Genomic DNA, 21,136 nt, shown 5'->3' on the forward strand with positions numbered 1-21,136 from the left:
CACAAAATCCAAGTCCCTAGCAGAAAATCATAGGCTGAAGCAACCTGTTCGCTAATGTGTTTGTAGGTAATTTTAATGGAGATGAAGGCAAGCGATTTCATGGCATTTACAACAACACTTAGTGCTGGTCAAATATGTAAATATGCAAGAAAGGTTTTGACAGATATTACTAATAGTAGTACCTCTCCACTGTGCATTCGTGCGTTGCTGGCAAGAAGGGGAAGAGAAAATCTAAGAGAATAGCTAATTCATGGTCAAATGGTAAGTGAAGAGAAGAGAGCTCCCTGTGGAAGCTGAGACAAGCCTCTATTCAGTTGTTTCCTGTTCCCTGACTAGGAAACTGAAGGCCCCTCTTCTCTCTCAAATGATCTCAAATGCCTCTCTTCTCTCAAATCGTAGCTACAGATTTGATATCTGGCAGCAGTTCAGAATTGTAAGGGAGTGGAGGAAAAGATACAGAAAAGCAGAAGGCGGCTCTTTGAAGAATTTGAATTGAAAAAAACCTGGTTATAATATCACTTGATCTCTTGCTTAACTCTTAGCTAATGTATTCCCTTTTGGGGTCATAGATTATTTTTATATCTGTATGGCATCTATGTGGTAATTTCTTGGATTTAAACAAGTGTCAGTTTTGCATGTTCATCCTTTGGGACACCATCAGTTTACTTGGGGGGTTTTTTGGTTTTTTTTAAAGTAAGTATTGAACCCAAGTGCTTTGTGATGAAGCAGCAAAACTCTAAATTCTTTTTAAAAGCATGTAGTTGATATGTTTAGTATCAGTACATATGGTGGGCACTGTTAACAAGAATGAGGTACCAGCATAAACCCAGTATTTCTCCTTGGTTTAAAATATGGACCTGGTTAAACTTTGTGAATATTGGTTTTTTTCCCAGCATAAGAGCTAGTGGTTAGGAAGAGGAAGATTTTCATTGTCCCAGTCCTTTCCAAGCTGAAGGAGAGTACAAAACTTCCTATTAAATAAGATACAGTACCCATGTGTAGTTAGGTTCCTTTTAAGAAGACAAAGAGTATTTAGTAATTCTTCATGAAAAATAAATATTTTTAGTCAGCAAAACTGTCAGGGCAAGGTGGAAAGAAGTACATTGTTTCTGTATGTGCTTCTTTGAACACATAAGTAACGGCAGTAAGTAACAAGTTTAAAGATCTCTGTTTTTCTTAGTATTTTTATTGTGGGATTTTCAAGTTCATAGTATTTTTATTTCTGGATGCATTGTACCAGGAAGTTGGTACAATGGCAGTTTTGTGGAAAGCCAGGACAATGTTGTTATGAGGCTGTTACCTAGGATTTAAGAGAATGGACTGATCGGTATTTCTGGAGAAGGTGGTTATAACTTAGTTCCATGTATTATTTAGCAGTCTGACAGATAGTTTCAGTTGGACTACAGAGTTTTGTTCAATTAATGTATTGTTCTTAGGTAATAGCTGGGGTTTTTTTCTTATGGCTACAGAAAGGTAAAGAAGAAATGTTGCTCGGCTTGATTTCAGAATGCCTATAGAAATATTAAGTTTTGTCTTGTTACAGAATTATCTGCTAGGGAAGAAAGAAACCTCTGAGATGGCAGACAGAAATAAAGAGGTGCTGCTAGAGGTAAGACTGCCAAAACAAAAAGGGCATAGTGGTCATTCCAGAGCTGGAAGCTAAATTCTAAAAGGTTGTGGTGATTGAAATTGGATGGAGCTGAATGTAATTCTGGAACAACTGTGAATGGAATGTGTTACATTTGAGATAAATGGCTATTTTAATGTTACCCTGTTTCAGATACAATCAGTTAATAAAAATGTGTCTTTATTTTGTTTAATAAATAAAATACCATGCACAGTGATAATCAAAATGAGGTTACCTGTAACTATGGCTAAAACGAATCGATATTTGCAGAACTGTCACCTGGGTTTTTTTGACCTGTGGTGGTAGAGATCTTTTTACTAGTACTCTCCAAATTGTTATTCTCTACAAAATTCTGTAGCATTGGTTCAATTAAAAATTGTTTCAATTCCATTTCAAAATAAACAACCAAATATTCAATTTAAAAAATGAGTGACAGAGAAGGAAGTCAATTAACATCGAACATGTTAAATAGAACCAAGGACAACAAAAAAAAAAAGTGACATTTTTAGAGACCTACCCATGCTGAAGTGTCATAGCTTTCACTTGATTTCCAGAATAATGATTATGATTTCAGTAGTTACACAAAAGTAAATATTTTGGGTATTTAATTTTGGATTATATTTAATACAATTTCACTTTTAAGTACCATATGCATGCTCTTAGTATATTATTAATATGGGTTTTAATAAGTGGTCATGTGAATACTGTGGATCAAAAAGGTGCTTGAAGCCATGACATGCAGAGGGTTGTAATTCTACCTAATTCTTTCTGTCTTCTAGGATTACTCGTAAATCTCTGTGCTGCATATTAATCTGGACTGGATTTAAAGTGTTTGTTTTCCTCTGTTAGTTCTTTATAAATAGAACCTTAACAGAATTTGTAGTGTTGGCAGTTAGTAGCCACAAAGTACTCATGGAATGAATTATAGCTGTATCTGATGGATATGTAATTAGGTTTTGTGTATACTTAGACTTATGAGGCTATATGTATGAGGCGACCTCATGACTTTAAAGCCAGTAAAGCTGTTGGGGCATCTATTACTGATAAGCAGTGGTTAGAAAATCTTTACAGTAGCTGCTGATATTTTTGTTGTTGTTCTTGTGCTGAGAAGATGCTAAGGTCCCCTATTGTGTTTGTCTGAATTACCTTATAGCTTCTACAATGAATCTCTAATTCATATCACTGTGTGGAAAAAAAAAAAGCTGTCCCAGTTTTGTGTGCATTCCTTAGATAAAGAATTTCAGGATTTCAGTCATTAAAAACAAACTACTGCATGCTTATGTTCTGTCTGTTTCTCTTCCCAAACCACTGTGCTTATCGGCAGGAATGTTTCTGTGGAAGTTCTGTAACCGTGCCAGAGATTGAGGGAGTTTTGTGGCTGAAAGAGGATGGTAAGAAGTCTTGGAAGAAACGTTACTTTCTTCTTCGAGCTTCTGGAATCTACTATGTCCCTAAAGGGAAGGCAAAGGTATGCTGTTTTAAAGCAATTTCCCTGAATTGTTTATTGCTGGTGAACTATGCACACAAGAGTCAGCCTTAAATTTTGGCTTAGCTGGGCCTTGCCTAGTGCTGCATCCCTTAATTAAAAGTGCAGCTTTTTCATGGAAATATTGTGTAAATTACTGTGGTAGCACTTAATCTGAAGGGTGTAACCACAAATTTAAAAATACAAGACAACAAGGGTCTGCTTTTTGAGTGAGCTTGGGATTAGGTGTTCAGAAACACTTGAGGAAGAATGATTAGTGGAGTTAAGAGGCTGTCTTTTCTCAAGCAGAATTCAGATGAAGGACCAAAGTGCACCGCAAGTGCCAATCGTAAAATATCAGACCAACTCCACAATCAGTCTGCATAATTTCATTGGTTTTAGTTCATACAAATGGGATTCTTTTTGGACCAATTTGTGCTACTTTTTTGAAACTGGTAATCATAATATCATTTCTTCATTGCCACTTACTGCTGTTCATGTGTATCAATAATGAAAAATAAATAGAAAGCTGCTACAAATGCATTGTAGCTTCACGGCTGAACTACTGTGAGTTCAAGTTGTCCAGGAATCCATCAGTCTTGACAGCATCAACTGATCCCCAGTAGAGGAAGTCCACTTCCCACACAACTGGCAATGAAGAGGAAATGTCTGTCAGTGCACCAGCTCCCTTTAGAGCTGAATACATCTCAGATGTTCTTTCCACAGCCTTTTGCTTTGTTAAAACAATCTATACGCAGGATAGCCTGTTTAAATTCTGTGCCCTACAATCACTGCCAAACATCATTAGAATTTTACTCACAGTCACACTGGAATTTGGGCACCTTGATTATTACCAAGGTGAGATGTAACCAACAGCTGTTAAAAAGTTCCCAGTCAGCCAATCCTATTTACTTTTTCCTGATACCAACTCTGAATAAAAATTAGTAGTATGGTATAAAAATGTTGTCAAAAGGCAAAATGCAGACAAAACACAAAAACCCAGACTGAATTTGAAGAGGATATCTGGTTAAAAATGAACGTCTGATGCGAGAGTGTATGCATGGCTGTATCTCCTTCTTGTATTGGTAGTTTTCGAATCAGATGGAAACTAATATTTGACCCTAACTAGACCTTATACTAGTATTGGATCTTAACACTAGACTGATTTTATCAGTACGCGTGACTTTCTTATAAAGATATTTTGTAAATTATTATTTTTGTATTTAATAGGTCTCACGGGATCTCGTGTGCTTTCTACAGCTAGATCATGTCAGTGTTTACTATGGACAGGACTATCGGAACAAATACAAAGCACCCACAGACTATTGTTTAGTGCTAAAGGTAAGTTGTTAATTGTTTTGAAAATTCTCATACTGAAAAGAGCAAGTAAAAAGCTTGAAACATTTCCACACTATTCTTAGTCCCTTATAATAACTACACATCCTAATTGTGAGCAAGAGCTGATTAAGACAATATAATCTTGGGAGAGATTATAATTTAGAATACACTTCCTGTAGTAATGTAACAATTGGAAAACTATGCCTGTCAGTTTTCCTGGTGAATCTCTAAATTATCTTCAGTCTGCACATGAGAAATCTAACTTGCCATAAGTTAGTGACAATGAGAAAGCTATGTTGTCGTGGTTTAACCCCAGCTGGCAACTAAGCACCACCCAGCCGCTTGCTCACTCTCCCATGGCAGGATAGGGGAGAGAGTTGGAAGAGTAGAAGAGAGAAAACTCGTGGGTTGAGATAAAGACAGTTTACTAGGTAAAGCAAAAGCCATGCACGCAAGCAAAGCAAAGCAAGGAATTTGTTCACTACTTCCCATCGGCAGGAAGATGTTCAGCCATCTCCAGGAAAGCAGGGCTCCATCACGTGTAACAGTTACTTGGGAAGACAAACACCATAACTCTGTCCCCCACTTCCTTCTTCTTCCTCCAGTTTTATATGCTGAGCATGACGTCTTATGGTCTGGAATATCCCTTTGGTCAGTTGGGGTCAGCTGTCCCAGCTGGGTCCCCTCCCAACTTCTTGTGCACCCCCAGCCTACTCAGTGGTGGAGTGAGGTGGTGTGAGAAGCAGAAAAGGCCTTGACACTGTGTAAGCACTGTTCAGCAATAATGAGAACATCCCTGAATTACCAACACTGTTTTCAGCACAAATCCAAAACATAGCCCCATACCAGCTACTATGAAGAAAATTAACTATCCCAGCCAAACCCAGCACATGTGTTTAACTACATTTTCTGTGGAGTTGTAATGAGCCTTCTTGACAGAAATACAGTAAAAAAAAATGAGAAACTGCCATACAGGGACTAGTGCAGAGGGAAGAAATGGCTATGAATCACTTTCTTCCCCATCAAGGTGACAGATTTCATCCACCTGCCACAAGATCCGTGTAGATTGCGTGGTGGGGGAAGGCAAAAAGATCACAGAGAGCAGCAGCAGAATGGCTTTACTGGACTCATCTAGCTCACTAGATTTCTCTTTCCTTATAAGCTGCTTAGGGAAAAATTAGAAATACAGGACAGTCTTGCAGAGATACTTCCACAGAATACTTTTTCAGCCTTTAGAAATTTAGGGAGCCAGGAGGTGGATCTTGGCTGTTTAATAGCCCTGTGTGCATTCTTACTCTTTGAATGGGCCCTGTCTCTGGGAGTCTAAGAAAATTCTAGAATGCTGCAGCAGTTGGGTTTACCTTGTACGCTCTTTTACTTGTTCTGAACCATCAGTTGCTTTCCATTTCATTTTTCTCTAGTTCTTGTATAGTAAGTGAACAGTTAGTGAACAATTGTTGCCTGTCCTCCATGGTCCTCATGACTTTGTAAACACTTTCATATTGCCCTGAATTGTCTTAGTTCCAGAATGATGAATACCAGTCTATTTAATTGTTCACCATACTCTAAAACATAACACTAAACTGTTTTTTTCCGTTTGGCAGCTCTGTACCTTACAACAGTTCAGGTTCAGTGAGATAATAGCCCTTGAAATGCTAACTTCAGGGAGTTGCCATCTTCTCAGAGCATAGGTCCAGAGTTGTGCAGAAATTGGTATTAGAGAGTCAAGTTTACCCATATTGCCCAACCTGAGGGAAAGGGGATGCTGTAAAGGAAGAAACTTCTGAGTATAAAGGACAGGTAGAAAGAACAAGTAGGAAAAAATGTTACGAAAGCAGTGACCTGAGATGAATAACTTGAGTACTTCAAGTTATTTTAAATTGCATTAACTCATCTCCCAGTCTCTCTTGACTCCCACACAGTGTTCAAAATGGTGTCAGTTCCTGTAAGATAGCTAGCTACAAAGCTATTTTAAAACAGGTTTTCACAGTATGTTCACAGCAATTAAAGTGTCTTCATGGATTTGAAAATGGTGCAAGTAACAAGAGATGATTATAGCTGCACCTACAGTTTTCCTGTGACCTCTTACCTTCCCTGATGTGTAGCTCATGTGGTGTTGCATATGTCAGGACATTAGAATGTTTTATGTGCCTGGAGTGTGTGGCTGCCTGCCCACTGTGTGAAAAAAGGATTTCATCTTCCAATAGACAGGGCAACATGCATTTGGGCCCACTCAGAAGTAGATACCAAATATCAAATATGGGACATGATATTAAGGGAGAAAGCATACAGCTGAAACTGGAAATATTTTCCATGTTCTTCTAGGTCATTGGCACAGTTAATTGAATGCAATTAAAAGCAAAAATGTCAGTGTTTATAGGTATTTATAAATTCTTTGAAATAAATTGATTTATTCTGCTTACATGTCACTTTCTAGCCACATCCACACAGGTTAATAGTGAATTATTTTTTCAGACTTGTTGACCACACAGAGTAAACGAGACTAAGTCTTATCTAAGTAGATTTTTTTAAAAAGTGTTGCCATTCTTAGCATAAATGAGGACAAGAAAATGTTAAAGTCAAATTTTAATGTGTCTAAATTGTCCCTATATTTAATGGGGTAGAGTTAGTCATGTAACTTAGACAAAGTGAAGCTATGTTTTTGGTGTGGAACTGATGAATCACCAAATTATTATATTAAGCAGGATTGAGTTCTGCCTTTCTCAATTCTTAAAATGTTACATTGATGTTTTATATTAGTACCAATGTATAGAAGCAATACTTTTTTTTTTTTCTTAATAGAAACTCAGTTTTGTGCCACAAAGATTCACTAGGCTGGGAAATACCTGCAAAACATGAACATGTTTTTGGAGAGGTGAATGGCACATACAAACTGAAAGGACAATTCTCACTGAAGTTCAGAATGAATTTGTCTTTACATGTTTGCTTCCTTTGTTTATCTTGAACCTTACTGTGCAGGACAGATGCTGTGCTATTGTTAAGTATAGCATTTGTATGCTAGTATATAATATTAGTTCCTTGGTCCTAAATGTTAGATTTCTGAGAGGTTCTTTTATTTCTGTATAACCAAATTTTTGAACAAGCCCAGGAAAAAGGCGGCTTGTCAGTAAAGTAATTGTTTGCGTTTGTATAGGCTCTTCTTTGTTATACAACATGTATGTGAAAGAGGCTGGTAGTGAAAAATGAAAACAATTCTCTGATATCATAATGAAGTTAGTTATATATATTCTGTTTATGGGGATAAACATGTTCATTTTGAAATAATTATGTTTTGAAGACAACAGGAGAGAATATTCTGAAAAGGGTTTAAAAGTTTTTGATACATGTTTCAGACAGTCCAATAAAACTTAAATACCTATGATCATCTAGCAAAACTCTGTGTCACTGAACTGTAAGCTAACAGAGGATATAAGAACTTGAGCATTCAGAGTTGCCCTGACAGCTGTGAGACATGGAACTTCTATAGCATGGACAGGAAGCAACTGAATAATCCATCCAGAATGATTCCTACTGTCTGATTTTTGAAAAATACACATTTCCTTCTTGACTGTTGAATTGATAAATACGGCACCTTTTCTTTTTTATACGTGCATGTGGGGGCAGCAAATATTTTAGATGATAGCCCTGTATCAGTAGGGTGGAGGACCTTGAAGGCTCTACAAGCTGACAATGGAATTGTACTGTTAAGCATGTCGTTTGTGGAGCATCTCACTCAAGCCATACAAAAGCAGAGAAGACCAGTGTGTTTGTTTTCCTCTGGTTTGTTTTGGTGTGAGAGGAAGGTGAAATATCAGTTGTCTCCCTCAGGTGGTGAGTTAGTCCATAGAGCAGTGAAAGGAGACAGCTCTTTATGCCTTAGCAGTCTCTTCCTTGTGTTCAGGAAAGGTTTTTACAAGCTGACACTGTTCTGACCACTTGGCTTGAGAGTATAAAGATTTCTAAAAAGCTTTACAGGTGTAGAAGACACTGTTGGTAGAAGGTACAGCAGCAAAATACTGAAAGATTCACCCTTTCTTAGTATTTCAAACCTGAAATCAGTGCACACTGGACACACTGCCAATCTGCATGTGATGCAATCCCCACTGCCACCTCCTGAAGTACTCTCAAACATTTTAAAGTGAGCTCAGATACAGACCTTTATTAAAGAGCTTCCAGCATTAAGTTTGTCTGTATAGACCTCAACAAATAAATAGCTTTCCTTGCACTCCTAGCTATTAAAATATTGATGAGGATTAATAATTTTTCTGCAGCATCCTCAGATCCAGAAGAAATCCCAGTATATCAAGTATCTTTGCTGTGATGATGTAAGAACTCTACACCAATGGATCAATGGCATCCGCATTGCTAAGGTAACCTCCTCTAGGCAGTCTTGCACTGTTGTCATGAGTGGTTGTCATTATCTGTTTGAAACCATTTATAGTTACTTAGCAAAATACATGCTAAATCTAACTTCCCTCTGTTTAACTATTTTGAATGTGAACTGTACGATCTTCTTACATATCTAATTCCCTAGCAAAATTGTTAGGCTTTGTTGTTACGATAATTCAGTAATTGTGCCCTTTCTTCTTGTTTCTGCTGCACCTCTGTCACACAACGAAGTTCTAACTGACCTCATGGCTAGATTTTAGCCAGCTCCCTTACAGATTTTAAAAACCAGGCTTATGGGAAAAGAGAATTGAGAAAACAGAATTGTTTTCTAAGATCCCCAGGTTGGCTTAGTTCATTCATTGTCCCATTTCTTGCTTGACACTATCTCTTCTAGCATAAATTAACTCTTTTTCTTTCTTTCAGCAATTCACTAATAAAAAAAAAAAAATGTTGCTTGAGCTCCTTAACAAAGAGCCTGTTGTTCCTCTCTGGGGGAAAAAAGGTGAAACAAAGAAGTCAATGGTGGAGCTCAGCAGTCCTAAAAGGGTACACAGCCTATACAATTGTTAAATTTGTTTGTCATTTTGCTTAGTATGGGAAGCAGCTGTACATGAATTATCAGGAAGCATTGAAGAGAACAGAATCGGCATATGACTGGACTTCCTTGTCCAGCTCCAGTATCAAGTCAGGCTCCAGCTCATCTAGTTTGCCAGGTAATAATGTGATCTGTCTCATAATAGAAAGATTTAATCATCTTTATTATCATCTGCTATCTGGAGACCTCAGGAGAGACTATTGCAGGAAATGGGACTGTTTCTCCAAAGTCTTTTATGCTATGATTAGTCCAAAACATAGACTTTGTTTAACATGTATATAAAAAAAATATAAAAAACCTATTTTAATATATTACTTGCAGGTGTGTGTGTATTTGGAACATACAGTACTTTCTTGTTGACCTCCAAAAAAGAATGTTTTTCTGGTACTGAGAGGAGGAAACTTCCTTTCAAATTCCTAATGCTTCTATCTTCACCTATTTGAAAAAAGAAATCAGATATATGTTTTAATGATGCATAGAGCATGTGTGTGTAGCTCTTAAACTGCTTTTGTTGACTGAAATATTTGAAATTGGAAAAAGAGAAATAGTCCCTGCCCAAAGGCAAAGATCCAAACAATCTCATTAGAGATGAACTTTGAAAACACTGTTTCTGTTCCTGTGTCAAACTGTGTGTGCCTGCAGTAATATGCTCCTGTTTATCTCTCAGCAGGACTGGGACTGGTTTTTTGTAGCACAGAACAGTTTAAAAATTGATGAATGGTTTATATAGTCTCATTTCACTGTTCAGAGCTGACTGATGCTTTGCCAGGTTATTCTGAACCCTCAGGGGCAAGTTTCATTATTGAAAACAGGCTATTTTGTGTGAAAGTGTTTTGTCCATTGCAGATACAGGTCAGGAAGTAATGCTACTGAATTGGAAAGCTTCAGAAGGTAGCCTGTGAGAATGAGCTAAGCAAATTCAGCCTAACTGGGAAGGCACCGTGTTTCTTCAACTGTGCGGCACAGCTTGCCAGGCGTAGCAGTAAATTCTCAGTTACTGACAATTTCTCCATCCAAACTGGGTGTTTTTCTGATAAAGTTTCTCTTCTTGCGGGGAGCTGAGCCACAGCCCACCAGCCATGCATGTTCTGCTAGAGCTGCAGTCCAGCCTGTGCCTAGATGCTCTTCTTCCCCAGGACAGCTTGAGACTACACAGAAAGCAGGTGCCAGGCTGGATAAATTGGTCTAGCAGTGGTTGCTGCTGTCTTTTCCAGATACCCTGTGGACCCAGAGCATTATCTGTGTTTGCTACTTGCAGGATGCGCATCATTCCTTCTCTTCCCTTGAATGGAGCAGTCAGAAGCAGACTACTGCCTCAGCTAGCATAGTCTGCCTGTCCTCAGCTTATGTCCAGTGTCTGTTTCTAAGGTTGTGTTGGGAAGGAGTGCTGGAGAGAGCAGGCTGCATGCATTGCATGAAATGGGGCTTTTCGCAAAGCGCAGGAGCTGTTGGGTGTTTCAGGACCTATACAATTGCAGTGTCTTTATACTCTGTAGCATATCTGACATGCTGTCAACTTTGTGGAGCTTCAGATTTGGTTCATACCAGGGATCTGTTGCACTGTTTTGTTTTCCAGACAATAAGGGCATGGATGTGAGCTAGAGCTTATACAGTAGTTAGTGGCAACAATGTCCTTTGGTGGGATAACATGTTTAACAACTGTGACCAATCAGAAACATATGCTAACTGTTTCTTAACTTTCTTCTAAACAGAATCTCAGTCAAATCATTCTAATCAGTCTGACAGTGGAGTTTCTGACACACAGCCAGCTGGACATGTCCGTTCCCAAAGTATTGTCAGCTCCATGTTCTCCGAGGCCTGGAAACGAGGCACTCAACTGGAGGAATCCAGCAAGGTAACAAGAAGACTTTAGTTTGAGAACCAACGCCCAACAAAATGTGCCAGACAGAGTGATACCTCTCTGACCTCTGTCTTGAGTGGGATTTTTTCTCTTTTTTACTCTGTTATTGACATACACTGCCATATAATTGTTTATTCAGGAATCACTTTTTCAGGGAACTCAGCCCTGGAACCTTCTGTTCTTCCTCTTATGTGTGTGCACAGAAGCCCTCTGTTCTTTGACGGCATGATAAAGGCCTTCCCATAGAATCCTATAAACTAATGTTGAATAAAGACAAAATAAAACGATCAGCTGTTAACAAGTTGAATGAAATTCTTTCACTAAGATCTTTCTCCAGTTAACTAGCCACATCTTTCCATTGTGAAGATGTGAATAACTGAGACCTGAAGGCAGGTATATCTTTTTAAGTACTCCAGTAGTTTTTACTCAAATGTTTTCTATTATATTCAGTGGAAATGGAAGCAGTAACCACAGATATGGTCAAAGCAGAAATATTGAAATTGAAAGCAGTTGGGGACTGAGGCAGATTTGGTATCTCCTGTTACTGGTAGAGAGTTACAAAAGATTTTAACCCCTTGAAGCCTGGGGCTCAGGTCTGTTGTGGTTTGGTTAGTTTTCTGTCCTTTTTGTCATAGTTGACTGGTGTAGTTCCTGGGGAACAGTTCCAAACACAGCAGAATTGACACTTAATCTGGCTTTTTGTCAGGCTCAAAGGAATTTCCAGGTTCCTGAACAGCCATGATGTCAGTACTAACTGCAGCAGTTGCATGTGGAAGTACGTTGGCAGGGTGCTATGGGAAGCTATCTTCACTCCTGTTAATTTTGAATCTTCCCCAGACCCCAGGTTCAAGCTAGAGAAGCAAGTTTCTTAAAACTAAACCCATGGGTCACTACATCTGACATTGGTGCATCAGATAAATAACTAAAAATAAGACATAGTATCACATTTTCAAATAAGAAAGCACATGTGGCACAATGTGAAAACTGACATGACTGCATTCTTTGGGATTCATAACTTTTCTTCAGTGCCTGCTGGCTTGGAAATTGTCTGATTCTAATAGTAGTGTAGTACTCAGCCCAGGAATGTAGCTTGCTAAATTGTGATACAAATCTTTGAACTGCATGAGCGCAACACCTGCTGCATGTTCATCAGCAGATGGCTTGTATATGTGTGCAGGGTGCATCATTTCTGCAGAAGCAGGGAGGTGCGAAAGATAGGGCACTTGAGTCTGTCTGGCGTGTATCGGACAGAGGTGAAGGAGTACTGGTATGAGAACTGTAATGTTACTGTTCCCTAAAGTTTTGGTTTTAATGTGAAAATCTTGCTGTTACACTGTCTGTGAGCTTTTAGAGAAGAGTTTGAAGTTTACCACAATGGGGCCACTGTTGTTTTTATCAAGTCCATAGTGCTGTTCGCAATTGCTCATTTAAGTAAACCCCAAGAATTTTTATGTTATCTGATTAAAGGCATTTTAAAAATAAAATATTCAGACTGCTCCCTGTTGAGGGCCATCCATGTTTCAAGATTTCATCAATTTGAATTCCTTTCTATGCACAAATCTAAGAAAAGGTATATTTCTCTTCCTCATGTGTAACACAGGTGAATGGATTGCCTTAAAACTCCCAAAGAATCCAAAGAAAATGAACCACGTAAAATTACAATTTGAAGCCACATTAAAAAATTCTGATTAGATTGGTGACAGATTTACCTTCAGTGAAACTACAGTACATGGGGTTTTTTATCCTGTACAGATCTGGCCAAAGGAACTTAACTAATAAATTAGATTGGCAGTGGAAAATGTTAAACTGAGTGGCAAGAAAGGAAACAACAGTGTTGAAAAAGTTGTAATTTACATTAAAAGGTAGTTGCAGTTGGAGTGATACTGAGACATGCTGATTTAGGCAGATTAGTCTCCAAACAGTTATTTCAGAGGTAGTCATTCCACAGTGCTCTGGTGACAAACCTGGCTCAAGAAGTTCATATGGGCAGGTTGCTGCAAGTGGCAGAATTAATGGAGAATTGTCCAGCATGTCCCTTCCCCTTCTGCAGCAGCTCTCTCCCCCCTTGTTACGCTTGTCTCATCCCCCTCAGCAAGCAGGGCAGAACAGAGCATGCTTTGGCTCAGCAGGGAGATGACATTGAGGCTGGCCAGCCAGCCAGGATGTTGTACTGGTTGGCCAGTGGCTAACTGCTCAACAAGTTAAAAATGGGTGAGTTATGTCTGCTTTTCCCTCATTTACCAGGTGCCAGTAACTTCACAACAATTTATTGAAGTTGAAAATATATTGAGATTTCTAGCAGTCTGTCGTATTTGACTGAAATTTGCTAACCAATCCAAAAGCAACTGGCATAGGAAAAGAGATGGCAAAGAGTTAAATTGCAAATGCTTATTTTCTTAGGAAAAACAGCTAAAAAAAAAAAAAGCACAGTTGTTATTTAAAAAAATGGATACTAGTCTTTTTATAGCATTTCTGAGAGTTCAGATAGTCATGAAGATGCATGTTACAAATCTGAATTGTTAGTATGCAACAGGTAATTTTTCAGAATACACAGAAGGACATCACATAGTTATAAGGATGAACAAGGACAATGATCTGTTTCAAAGTTCTTCTATAAACAAAGTATCACTGAATATGTTTCTGGTTGTGGAAATTTAATCTGATTTTGTGGAGATGGGAGGAGCTCCCCCTCCTGAGATGCACAATATTCTTTTCCGTCTCCTGGGTGCTTAATTTGCTCACTGTGAAAATGACTGTCTTCAATGGATATGAGGAAAATTCCTCCCTGTTTCAAGTATATCCAAGATTAAAAACCCCACATTTCCCAAAATGCAGGTAATCTGTCCACTTCCTATTTTGAAAGATTGCTGTTTGCCCAAAGAATACTTTATTCATCTGTTCACATTCTTCAAAGATGGGCAGTGAAGATCACATTATGTCTCATTTTGCTTGTTAGATTTTGAACATGTTATTTCAAATGGGATGCTACAGCAGGCATCAAAATGTGTGCTCACTGTGTGTGCTTTAAGTGACAAATTGAAGATTCTCTGAGGTGTTGCCATTAAGGGATAGCTATTCTGTTATGCCTTGGTCTCCCTCTCTGTTTTATGCTGCTTTTATTTTTCCTGTTGCCTTTTGCTGTCTCAGGTGTCAAAAGTGAAGCTCAGCACAGCTAAGGTCAGCACACAGGTGGTGCCTTATACAGGGCACAATTAAGGTCAGGTGGTGCTACTTGAAAATTCATTAACCTGGGTGATTGGGAGAATGGTAATTTACAGACTAACACTTGCAAGAGATCAAGATTTCTCTCCTGTTTTGTTATGTGAACACCGTGATTTAGCTCCAGAACTCTTATACTCTTGACTTCCAGACCTAATGTGACAGGTAGAGGCACACCCCATGTGTGTTGTAAATCACTGTTTGTTGTTTCTGACTCTCTAATCCTTTTGGTGGTGTCCTGTGCGTATAGAAACTCTGTGCACCTGTGTTTAGAACAAGGCAATATGCAAACCTGCTCATACAGTGCAGATGAGCATAATTGGGCTAACATGGCAAAGTATCTACTAATGAAGTATAGGTACCCAGCGTGGTCAGTTGCCATCTTGGTGTTGCTTTTCTATTGCATGTTTCTATGCTGTGCACTGTGAAATTCACAACTTGGCTTGTAGCCAAATCACTTTGTATTAGGAGGATGTTTCTAAACTTGAGTAATGCAATTATCTTTTTAATTTTTAACAGGAATGTAGGCTTGCAGTTTTAGAGAAACAATTTAACTTGAGCAAAACCTGACGAGTAGACTAAAACATTGCCTGCTGCTTTCCCATTGCTCCTTCCTTCCCTTAGTCAGCTTTTCCCTGTCTTTCCTTTCTTTTTCTGCTTAACATAATAGTAGCATCTATGGCTTTTCTTTCCCAAGCTGACTTTCTTTTGCAGTTCTCTGAACACTTCCTTCTGGGGAAATTTTCCTAGGAAAGCTCAGTTCTCCCTCTTTTTCCTAATTTTTTTTTTTCCTTACCAGTCTTGGATATCGGAGCATGTGGAGTGGAAGGCTGTCAGTAGTATTCCTGCATGGAGCTTGCTCTTTACATGTTTTAGAGCAGTTCAGGATCTCTGCATTTTGTAACACTGAACAGCGTAAGGCCTGAGCTAACCAATGTAAAGGCTTGACAGATGCTCTGGGAGGCCATGTATGGTTTAACTCTAGTCTCACTGCGCTGAGGAGATGTCTGCAGAGTCTCTTGCTCTGCCTGATGTCCTCTGTCATGGCCTGTGGTGCTCTGGGGAGTGCTCTCTTTGGGTCATTATACTTGCCCAGAGGAGGACCAGCAGTTCTCACTGGGTGCAGGTGCCTGCCCCACGGAAGTGACAAGGCTGGTGTATTTTCTCCCTGACATTCAGCCTAGCCTGGAGCAGACCTGGCTCCGCTGATTCTTCCCAGCTCCCCTCCCTGCCTGCCCGGTCAGACTGTGCATGGTCCAGCCTCGTCAGTGTATGGAATTGTCTCTTGCTGTGTTGTTTTGCTAATACTTCCTGCATGCCGTAATCTGCCACTTAATTTTTAATGATAGGCACATTTAGACCTTGACTTTATAATCTCTTTGTCTCCCTCCCTCCCTCTCTGTCTTTTTCTCCCTTTCCACTTCCACTAAAAATCCCTTCCCAATAGGCCCGAATGGAGCCTGCAGGTCGGCCCTTCGTGTCTGCCGCACCTCCTGTGTCCGCACAGACAAAAGTGGGGACCCCCTACACAGCATCGCAGCCGACCCCCCCGCTGCCCCCGCCGCCTCCCCCGCCCCCCCCTCCCCCACCCCCCCCTCCCCCGCCCCCCCCTCCCCTCCCCAGCCAGGCTGCCCCATCCGCGGGCTCGTCCGCCACCATGTTCGTCAAGTACAGCACCATCACCAGGCTGCAGAACGCTGCCCAGCATGGCGGGCCTTTTTCCAAAGCTCCTGCTGCACAGCAGGCCCCCCCACCCCCCCCACCCTTGGGAAAGCCTCAGATACTGGTGCCCCCCAACGGGGTCATGCCGCCTCCCCCGCCTCCCCCGCCTCCCCCCACACCGGGCTCGGCCATGGCGCAGCTGAAGCCGGCACCTTGTGCCCCTTCTGTGCCACAGTTCACGCCGCCGCCGCCGCCCCCCAAAATCCATCAGGTTCAACCAAATATAAGCCAGGCCACTGCCACTGCCACCTCTTCGTTGCCACCACCTCCCCCTCCTGTGCCTGCGCCCCCACCACCCCAGGCACCCCCAAAGCCTGTCATGGCAGCTCTCCCCCCACAGCCTAGTGGGAAGGCAGCATCACCAGGGGTCACACATGTCACCCCCCCTGCGCCAGCTCCCTTGCCCCTTGCAATAAAGAAACAACCAAGCGTCACCTCTCCCCAGGTGCCACCGCTGCCGCCAGCACCTCCCGGCCCCGCTCCCCCGCCAACGTTCCCAAAGCAGCAGAGTTTCTCTGTGAAGCCGCCTCCATCCCCGCAGTCCCCGGTGCCGTCGGTGGTGAAACAGATAGTTAGCCAGTTCCCACCTCCTCCCACCCCACCTGCCACTGAGCCCCAGCCTCTGAAACCCCTTCCGCTGAGCGTGGCTCCACAGTCGCCTCCAGCAGTGAAGGCAAAACCCAAATGGCAGCCGGCTTCCGCTCCCTCACCCGATTTCCCCCCTCCTCCACCAGAGAGCAGCTTAGTGTTTCCTCCTCCACCTCCTTCCCCAGCTTCCTCTGCAGGTTCTCCCCCCCCTGACAAATCAGGGTCTCCAGTCAAAAAGACCAGCAAGACATCAAGCCCTGGAGGGAAGAAACCACCTCCAACACCTCAGCGGAACTCCAGCATCAAGTCCACCAGCTCCACTGAGTACCATGAGTCCAAGAGACCTTCAGTGGACCGCCTTGTCAGCAAATTTGCACACCCACCAGAGCCGTCAGGGTCTCCTTCCAAGGAGTCATCACCTCCTGCAGCCCCTCCAAAGCCAGGAAAGCTCAACCTTTCTGGGGTGAGCCTGCCCATTGTCCTTCCGCAAGGAGGGATCCCGGCCAAGGCTCCTGCTCCGGCTGTGTCTGGGAAGGAACCTGTGGTTGAATTCCCTTCACCACCGTCTGATTCGGACTTTCCACCGCCGCCGCCTGAAATAGATCTTCCTCTCCCGCCAGTTGAGATCCCATCAGTATTTTCAGGCAGCACCTCCCCAAAAGTCGCTGTTGTCAATCCTCAGCCTCAGGCATGGTCAAAACCATCTGTGAAAAAAGCCCCACCACCCACACGTCCCAAGCGGAACGACAGCACTCGACTGACACAGGCGGAGGTCGTAGAGCCACCAGGGTCAGCTGGCCCACAAGTGCCCACTTCACCCAAGTCCAGCCTTAGCGTTCAGCCAGGATTCCTGGCAGACCTCAACCGGACGCTGCAGCGGAAATCCATCACCCGGCACGGCTCGCTCTCCTCCGCGCGAATGTCCAGAACCGAGCCCACAGCCACCATGGACGACATGGCCCTGCCTCCACCTCCACCAGAGCTGCTGGCTGACCAGCAGAAGACGAGCAGCTTTGGGGGCAGTCATATATCAGGCTATGCAACGTTACGGAGGGGGCCACCCCCTGCACCTCCCAAAAGGGATCAGAACACGAAGCTGTCGCGGGACTGGTAGTCAGTCCCCAGGGGCCGGTGCTCTCCATGACTTGTGGGCTGCTCCGTGATCAGCCAACCCGTGATCTTGCGCACTTGGAGAGAATGCGGGGACGTGTATGATAGGTAGCCCCATCAAAAGAGGTGATCTCAAACTGTAGCTAAGGCTAAATGTAAAGACATTCCCCTTTCATGGCTAGGCCAAAAAAGCTGGGGACGTGGGGGTGTTGGTATTTTATTGGGAAAGGTGGGTAGAGAGGCATTGACTTATCCTTTCAATTTCTTTTACCCTTCATATGGATCGGACCAAAACCCCATTTTCTTACTTTTTCTGCATTTAGGGGAGGGGGGAGATAATTTTTTTGTAGTGTCTGTCCACGTGAGACATGTTTGTGCATGTATTATAAGTGTAGGTATATAATATATTGTGATTTATTTCGTCACAATTATAAAAGATAACCAGAATGTTTTTGTAGAACCGTATTTATTGTTTCAGTCACTATATTATTTGGAATTGGACTCTGTAACTAGTCAAATCTTACCACAAAGATGAAGATGTAGGGGGCACTTTAAAGAAAGGAAGAAAAAACAAACAAAAAAACCCCACAAATCTCTTCGCAGTTTGTGGTGGGTAAATAGTGCGGAGCTGAGGTGTTCTGCTAGGAACAGTAACAATGTACATTGTCCATTGATTGAAAAGTACAGATGCAACATACCAAAACATTCTGGTCATAAATACTACTGAAAATGAGTATGTTCTGAGGAAGAAAATAGATTTTTATATATAGTGGGCTGGAGTGAAATATATTTATACTATAAAGAGCCTCCCCCTCCCTTCCAAATAGTTTAAAAATATACACTGCTACGAATTATTTCAAAGTTATTTGTCCATGCAGTAAGTAGGATAAATATATATTATTCCAATCCATTATGCATTCTAACTTTATAGTAGGCTCAATCATTTGTTTCTGTGGCTCAAGACGAATATATTTGTGTTAACCCCTTCTGAAAGCTGCCAGCACTCCTGCAATCGATGCTGACCCACAAGGCTGACCCACGCCGATACATCATTTGTACATCTAATTCTTTCCCTGAATGAACAGGTAGGTTTCTGTAGAGTGTGTTACGTTCTCGCACAAGCATATACAGCGTACAGTCTTACCTTGTCTGTGCCTGATAAGATGTATTATCTTTACAAAAACAAGTATCTAGAAACATTTAAAGAAAGTATTGTTTGTAATTCATTAGAAACTGTCAGGAAACTTTCTAAACCTTCTAGAAAGAGAGAAGGGAGTGGTAATTTCAGGCCAAGCGCGGTAGGAATTCTCTCTCTTTTCTTTGACCCGCCAGAGACTGCAACCAATGCATAAACCTGTTAATTCCAAAGTTGGCACTTCTAGCAGTCAAGGGAGAAGACTGGAAAAAACCTCAACCTTGAGAGGCAATAGCATTTGCTAATAATTTAATTTAAGGGCCCATATGAGTAGGAAACAGACTATCGTATTTGCTTCGGGTTTTTTGTTTGCCAGTCAATCACCAGATTGAGTACTAGAGTCCTTTTTCTTGTTCTTCCGTAGCTTGATTGTACGGTCTTACCCACGTATTCAGAGGTTGTGATAAGGTAGCGTAGTTAGCCTAAGTGGTCCTATGTATCATGCATGTTCATTACAGGGTAGTGGTACACAACCTTTGTAAAGTAGCTGAAATACTTGGACTGTACCTACCCCATCCTCGGTTGTTAGAACTTCCCTCATCACCACGGGGATACTGTCAAGGCTCAGAGGGCAAATGATTTTAGTCTTTGTTTACCTTTTCTCCAAAAGCAAATATTAAATGCTTTCCTTCCCCCCAAAGAATGAAACAAAGGAAGTAGCTTGACCTGACAGTATCCTCAAGCATGTACAAAAGATGTAAACTAATCTCTCATGAGAGTAATTCAGGCTGATAGATTTAAGAAATATCATTGGCAGTCCCCCATTCCTTTTTTTTATAAAGTTTTTAAAAAAATCTAAATAATAAAATAAATGTCTTTGTGAATAATTTATGAATAGGAAAAAAGCTTTGCTAATTAGAGGGGGAAAACGACACATCTATAACTATATAGTTTTAAATAAGTACATCACAAAAAGAGAAAAATTAATGGTGCTGTCTCTGCTGACCTGTTTCATATGATTTTTTAAAAATCTTTTTCAGCACCTCTGGAAATTGTTTTAATATTTCAGACTAGTTTTTTTGAGCAATAAGAGTATATACCATTGTGTGCATTTTTAAAGCACTGCTATGGAAAGGCACTTTTTTGTATCTTTCAAATTGTTCACAAAGTTTTGTTTCTACTATTTTTGTGCTTATAAAGTGTCCTTAAAAGCATTTGCATTGTTGATTTTAAGCATGCTCAGTGTAGCTGGTGAATAACTTCACAGGAAGGTTGTTAAGCTATACTGCAATTCATGGGTGCTGTAATTTTCAACATTGGTCCTCCTGCTGCTTTGTACTGTAGGCAGCTCCTGGGTCTCATACCCACCAGTGGAGCAAAAGGTGTGCAGATACAGTCATAACTCCCCAGCTGTTATTGACGGTAGGTAAGTGGACACATTCTCCTACTCCCTGGCAGGATGCATCTGGGCTGACGCAGCGTGTGCTCCGAGACGACAGGAGTCAGGGAATCTGCTTGCCCTGTCTGTTTTTCTTTTCCCCCAAGGCAGCTCCACTGGTGTGTGTCAGTTCCAGCCCTTTTTTGTTCATTCAGTGCGGGTACCTCTGGGCTTTGGACTCGGCAGAGCAGTGGTTTGAGTGCAATTTCTTCAGAGGCATTTGAGCTTTGTTCTCATTTTCCTGTGCTCAAATTCGTTTACCTAGTATCTCTCCCTAGACAATTAATCCATGCTTTCTACTGCAGGCTGCTACACAGCTTGCTGGGAGGCAGGAGTTTTATCTCTTAAGTTTGCAGCAAAAAGAATGAGCGTCAGCAAAGGTGGCACCCTGTATTCCTTCTTGTTACAACTTACATACTTCCTAAACCAGTAGTGATACAGAAACACAGTGAGTGGCTGCAGCTTGCTGTCTCTCAGTTGAGAACTGAAATTTGGCTACAGTGTGGTTCAGACAACCTGGCTGCCTTTTCAGCTTATGAGACCCCTCACTGTAACTTGCTTTTCCAGTGTATTTACTGGTTTTGTGACAGTAAATATTTATGCCTTATTTGCAAGTAAGTTATTTTCCACTGTGCGCACTGGTCTCATT

At 41.4% G+C, this 21,136-nt stretch overlaps 1 protein-coding gene across 2 annotated transcripts in view; it reads left to right on the forward strand.

The window, feature by feature from the left end:
• RAPH1 (Ras association (RalGDS/AF-6) and pleckstrin homology domains 1) overlaps positions 1–19,868 on the forward strand; it is a 100,242-nt gene extending 80,374 nt beyond the window's left edge. Inside the window, exons 8-14 of one of the 2 annotated variants that reach the window (XM_075028249.1) lie at positions 1,544–1,609; positions 2,952–3,095; positions 4,323–4,433; positions 8,702–8,800; positions 9,412–9,532; positions 11,127–11,269; positions 15,942–19,868. In XM_075028249.1, the coding sequence (XP_074884350.1) occupies positions 1,544–1,609; positions 2,952–3,095; positions 4,323–4,433; positions 8,702–8,800; positions 9,412–9,532; positions 11,127–11,269; positions 15,942–17,918 (2,661 nt within the window). In that variant the 3' untranslated portion in view covers positions 17,919–19,868. Of the gene's footprint in view, positions 1–1,543; positions 1,610–2,951; positions 3,096–4,322; positions 4,434–8,701; positions 8,801–9,411; positions 9,533–11,126; positions 11,304–15,941 lie in introns of those variants that run through there. The other variant, XM_075028250.1, reaches the window with a different exon arrangement.
• The last annotated feature ends 1,268 nt before the right edge of the window (positions 19,869–21,136 follow it).

Source organism: Buteo buteo, chromosome 5 (genome assembly GCF_964188355.1).
Source record: "Buteo buteo chromosome 5, bButBut1.hap1.1, whole genome shotgun sequence".
Classification (NCBI taxonomy): domain Eukaryota; kingdom Metazoa; phylum Chordata; class Aves; order Accipitriformes; family Accipitridae; genus Buteo; species Buteo buteo.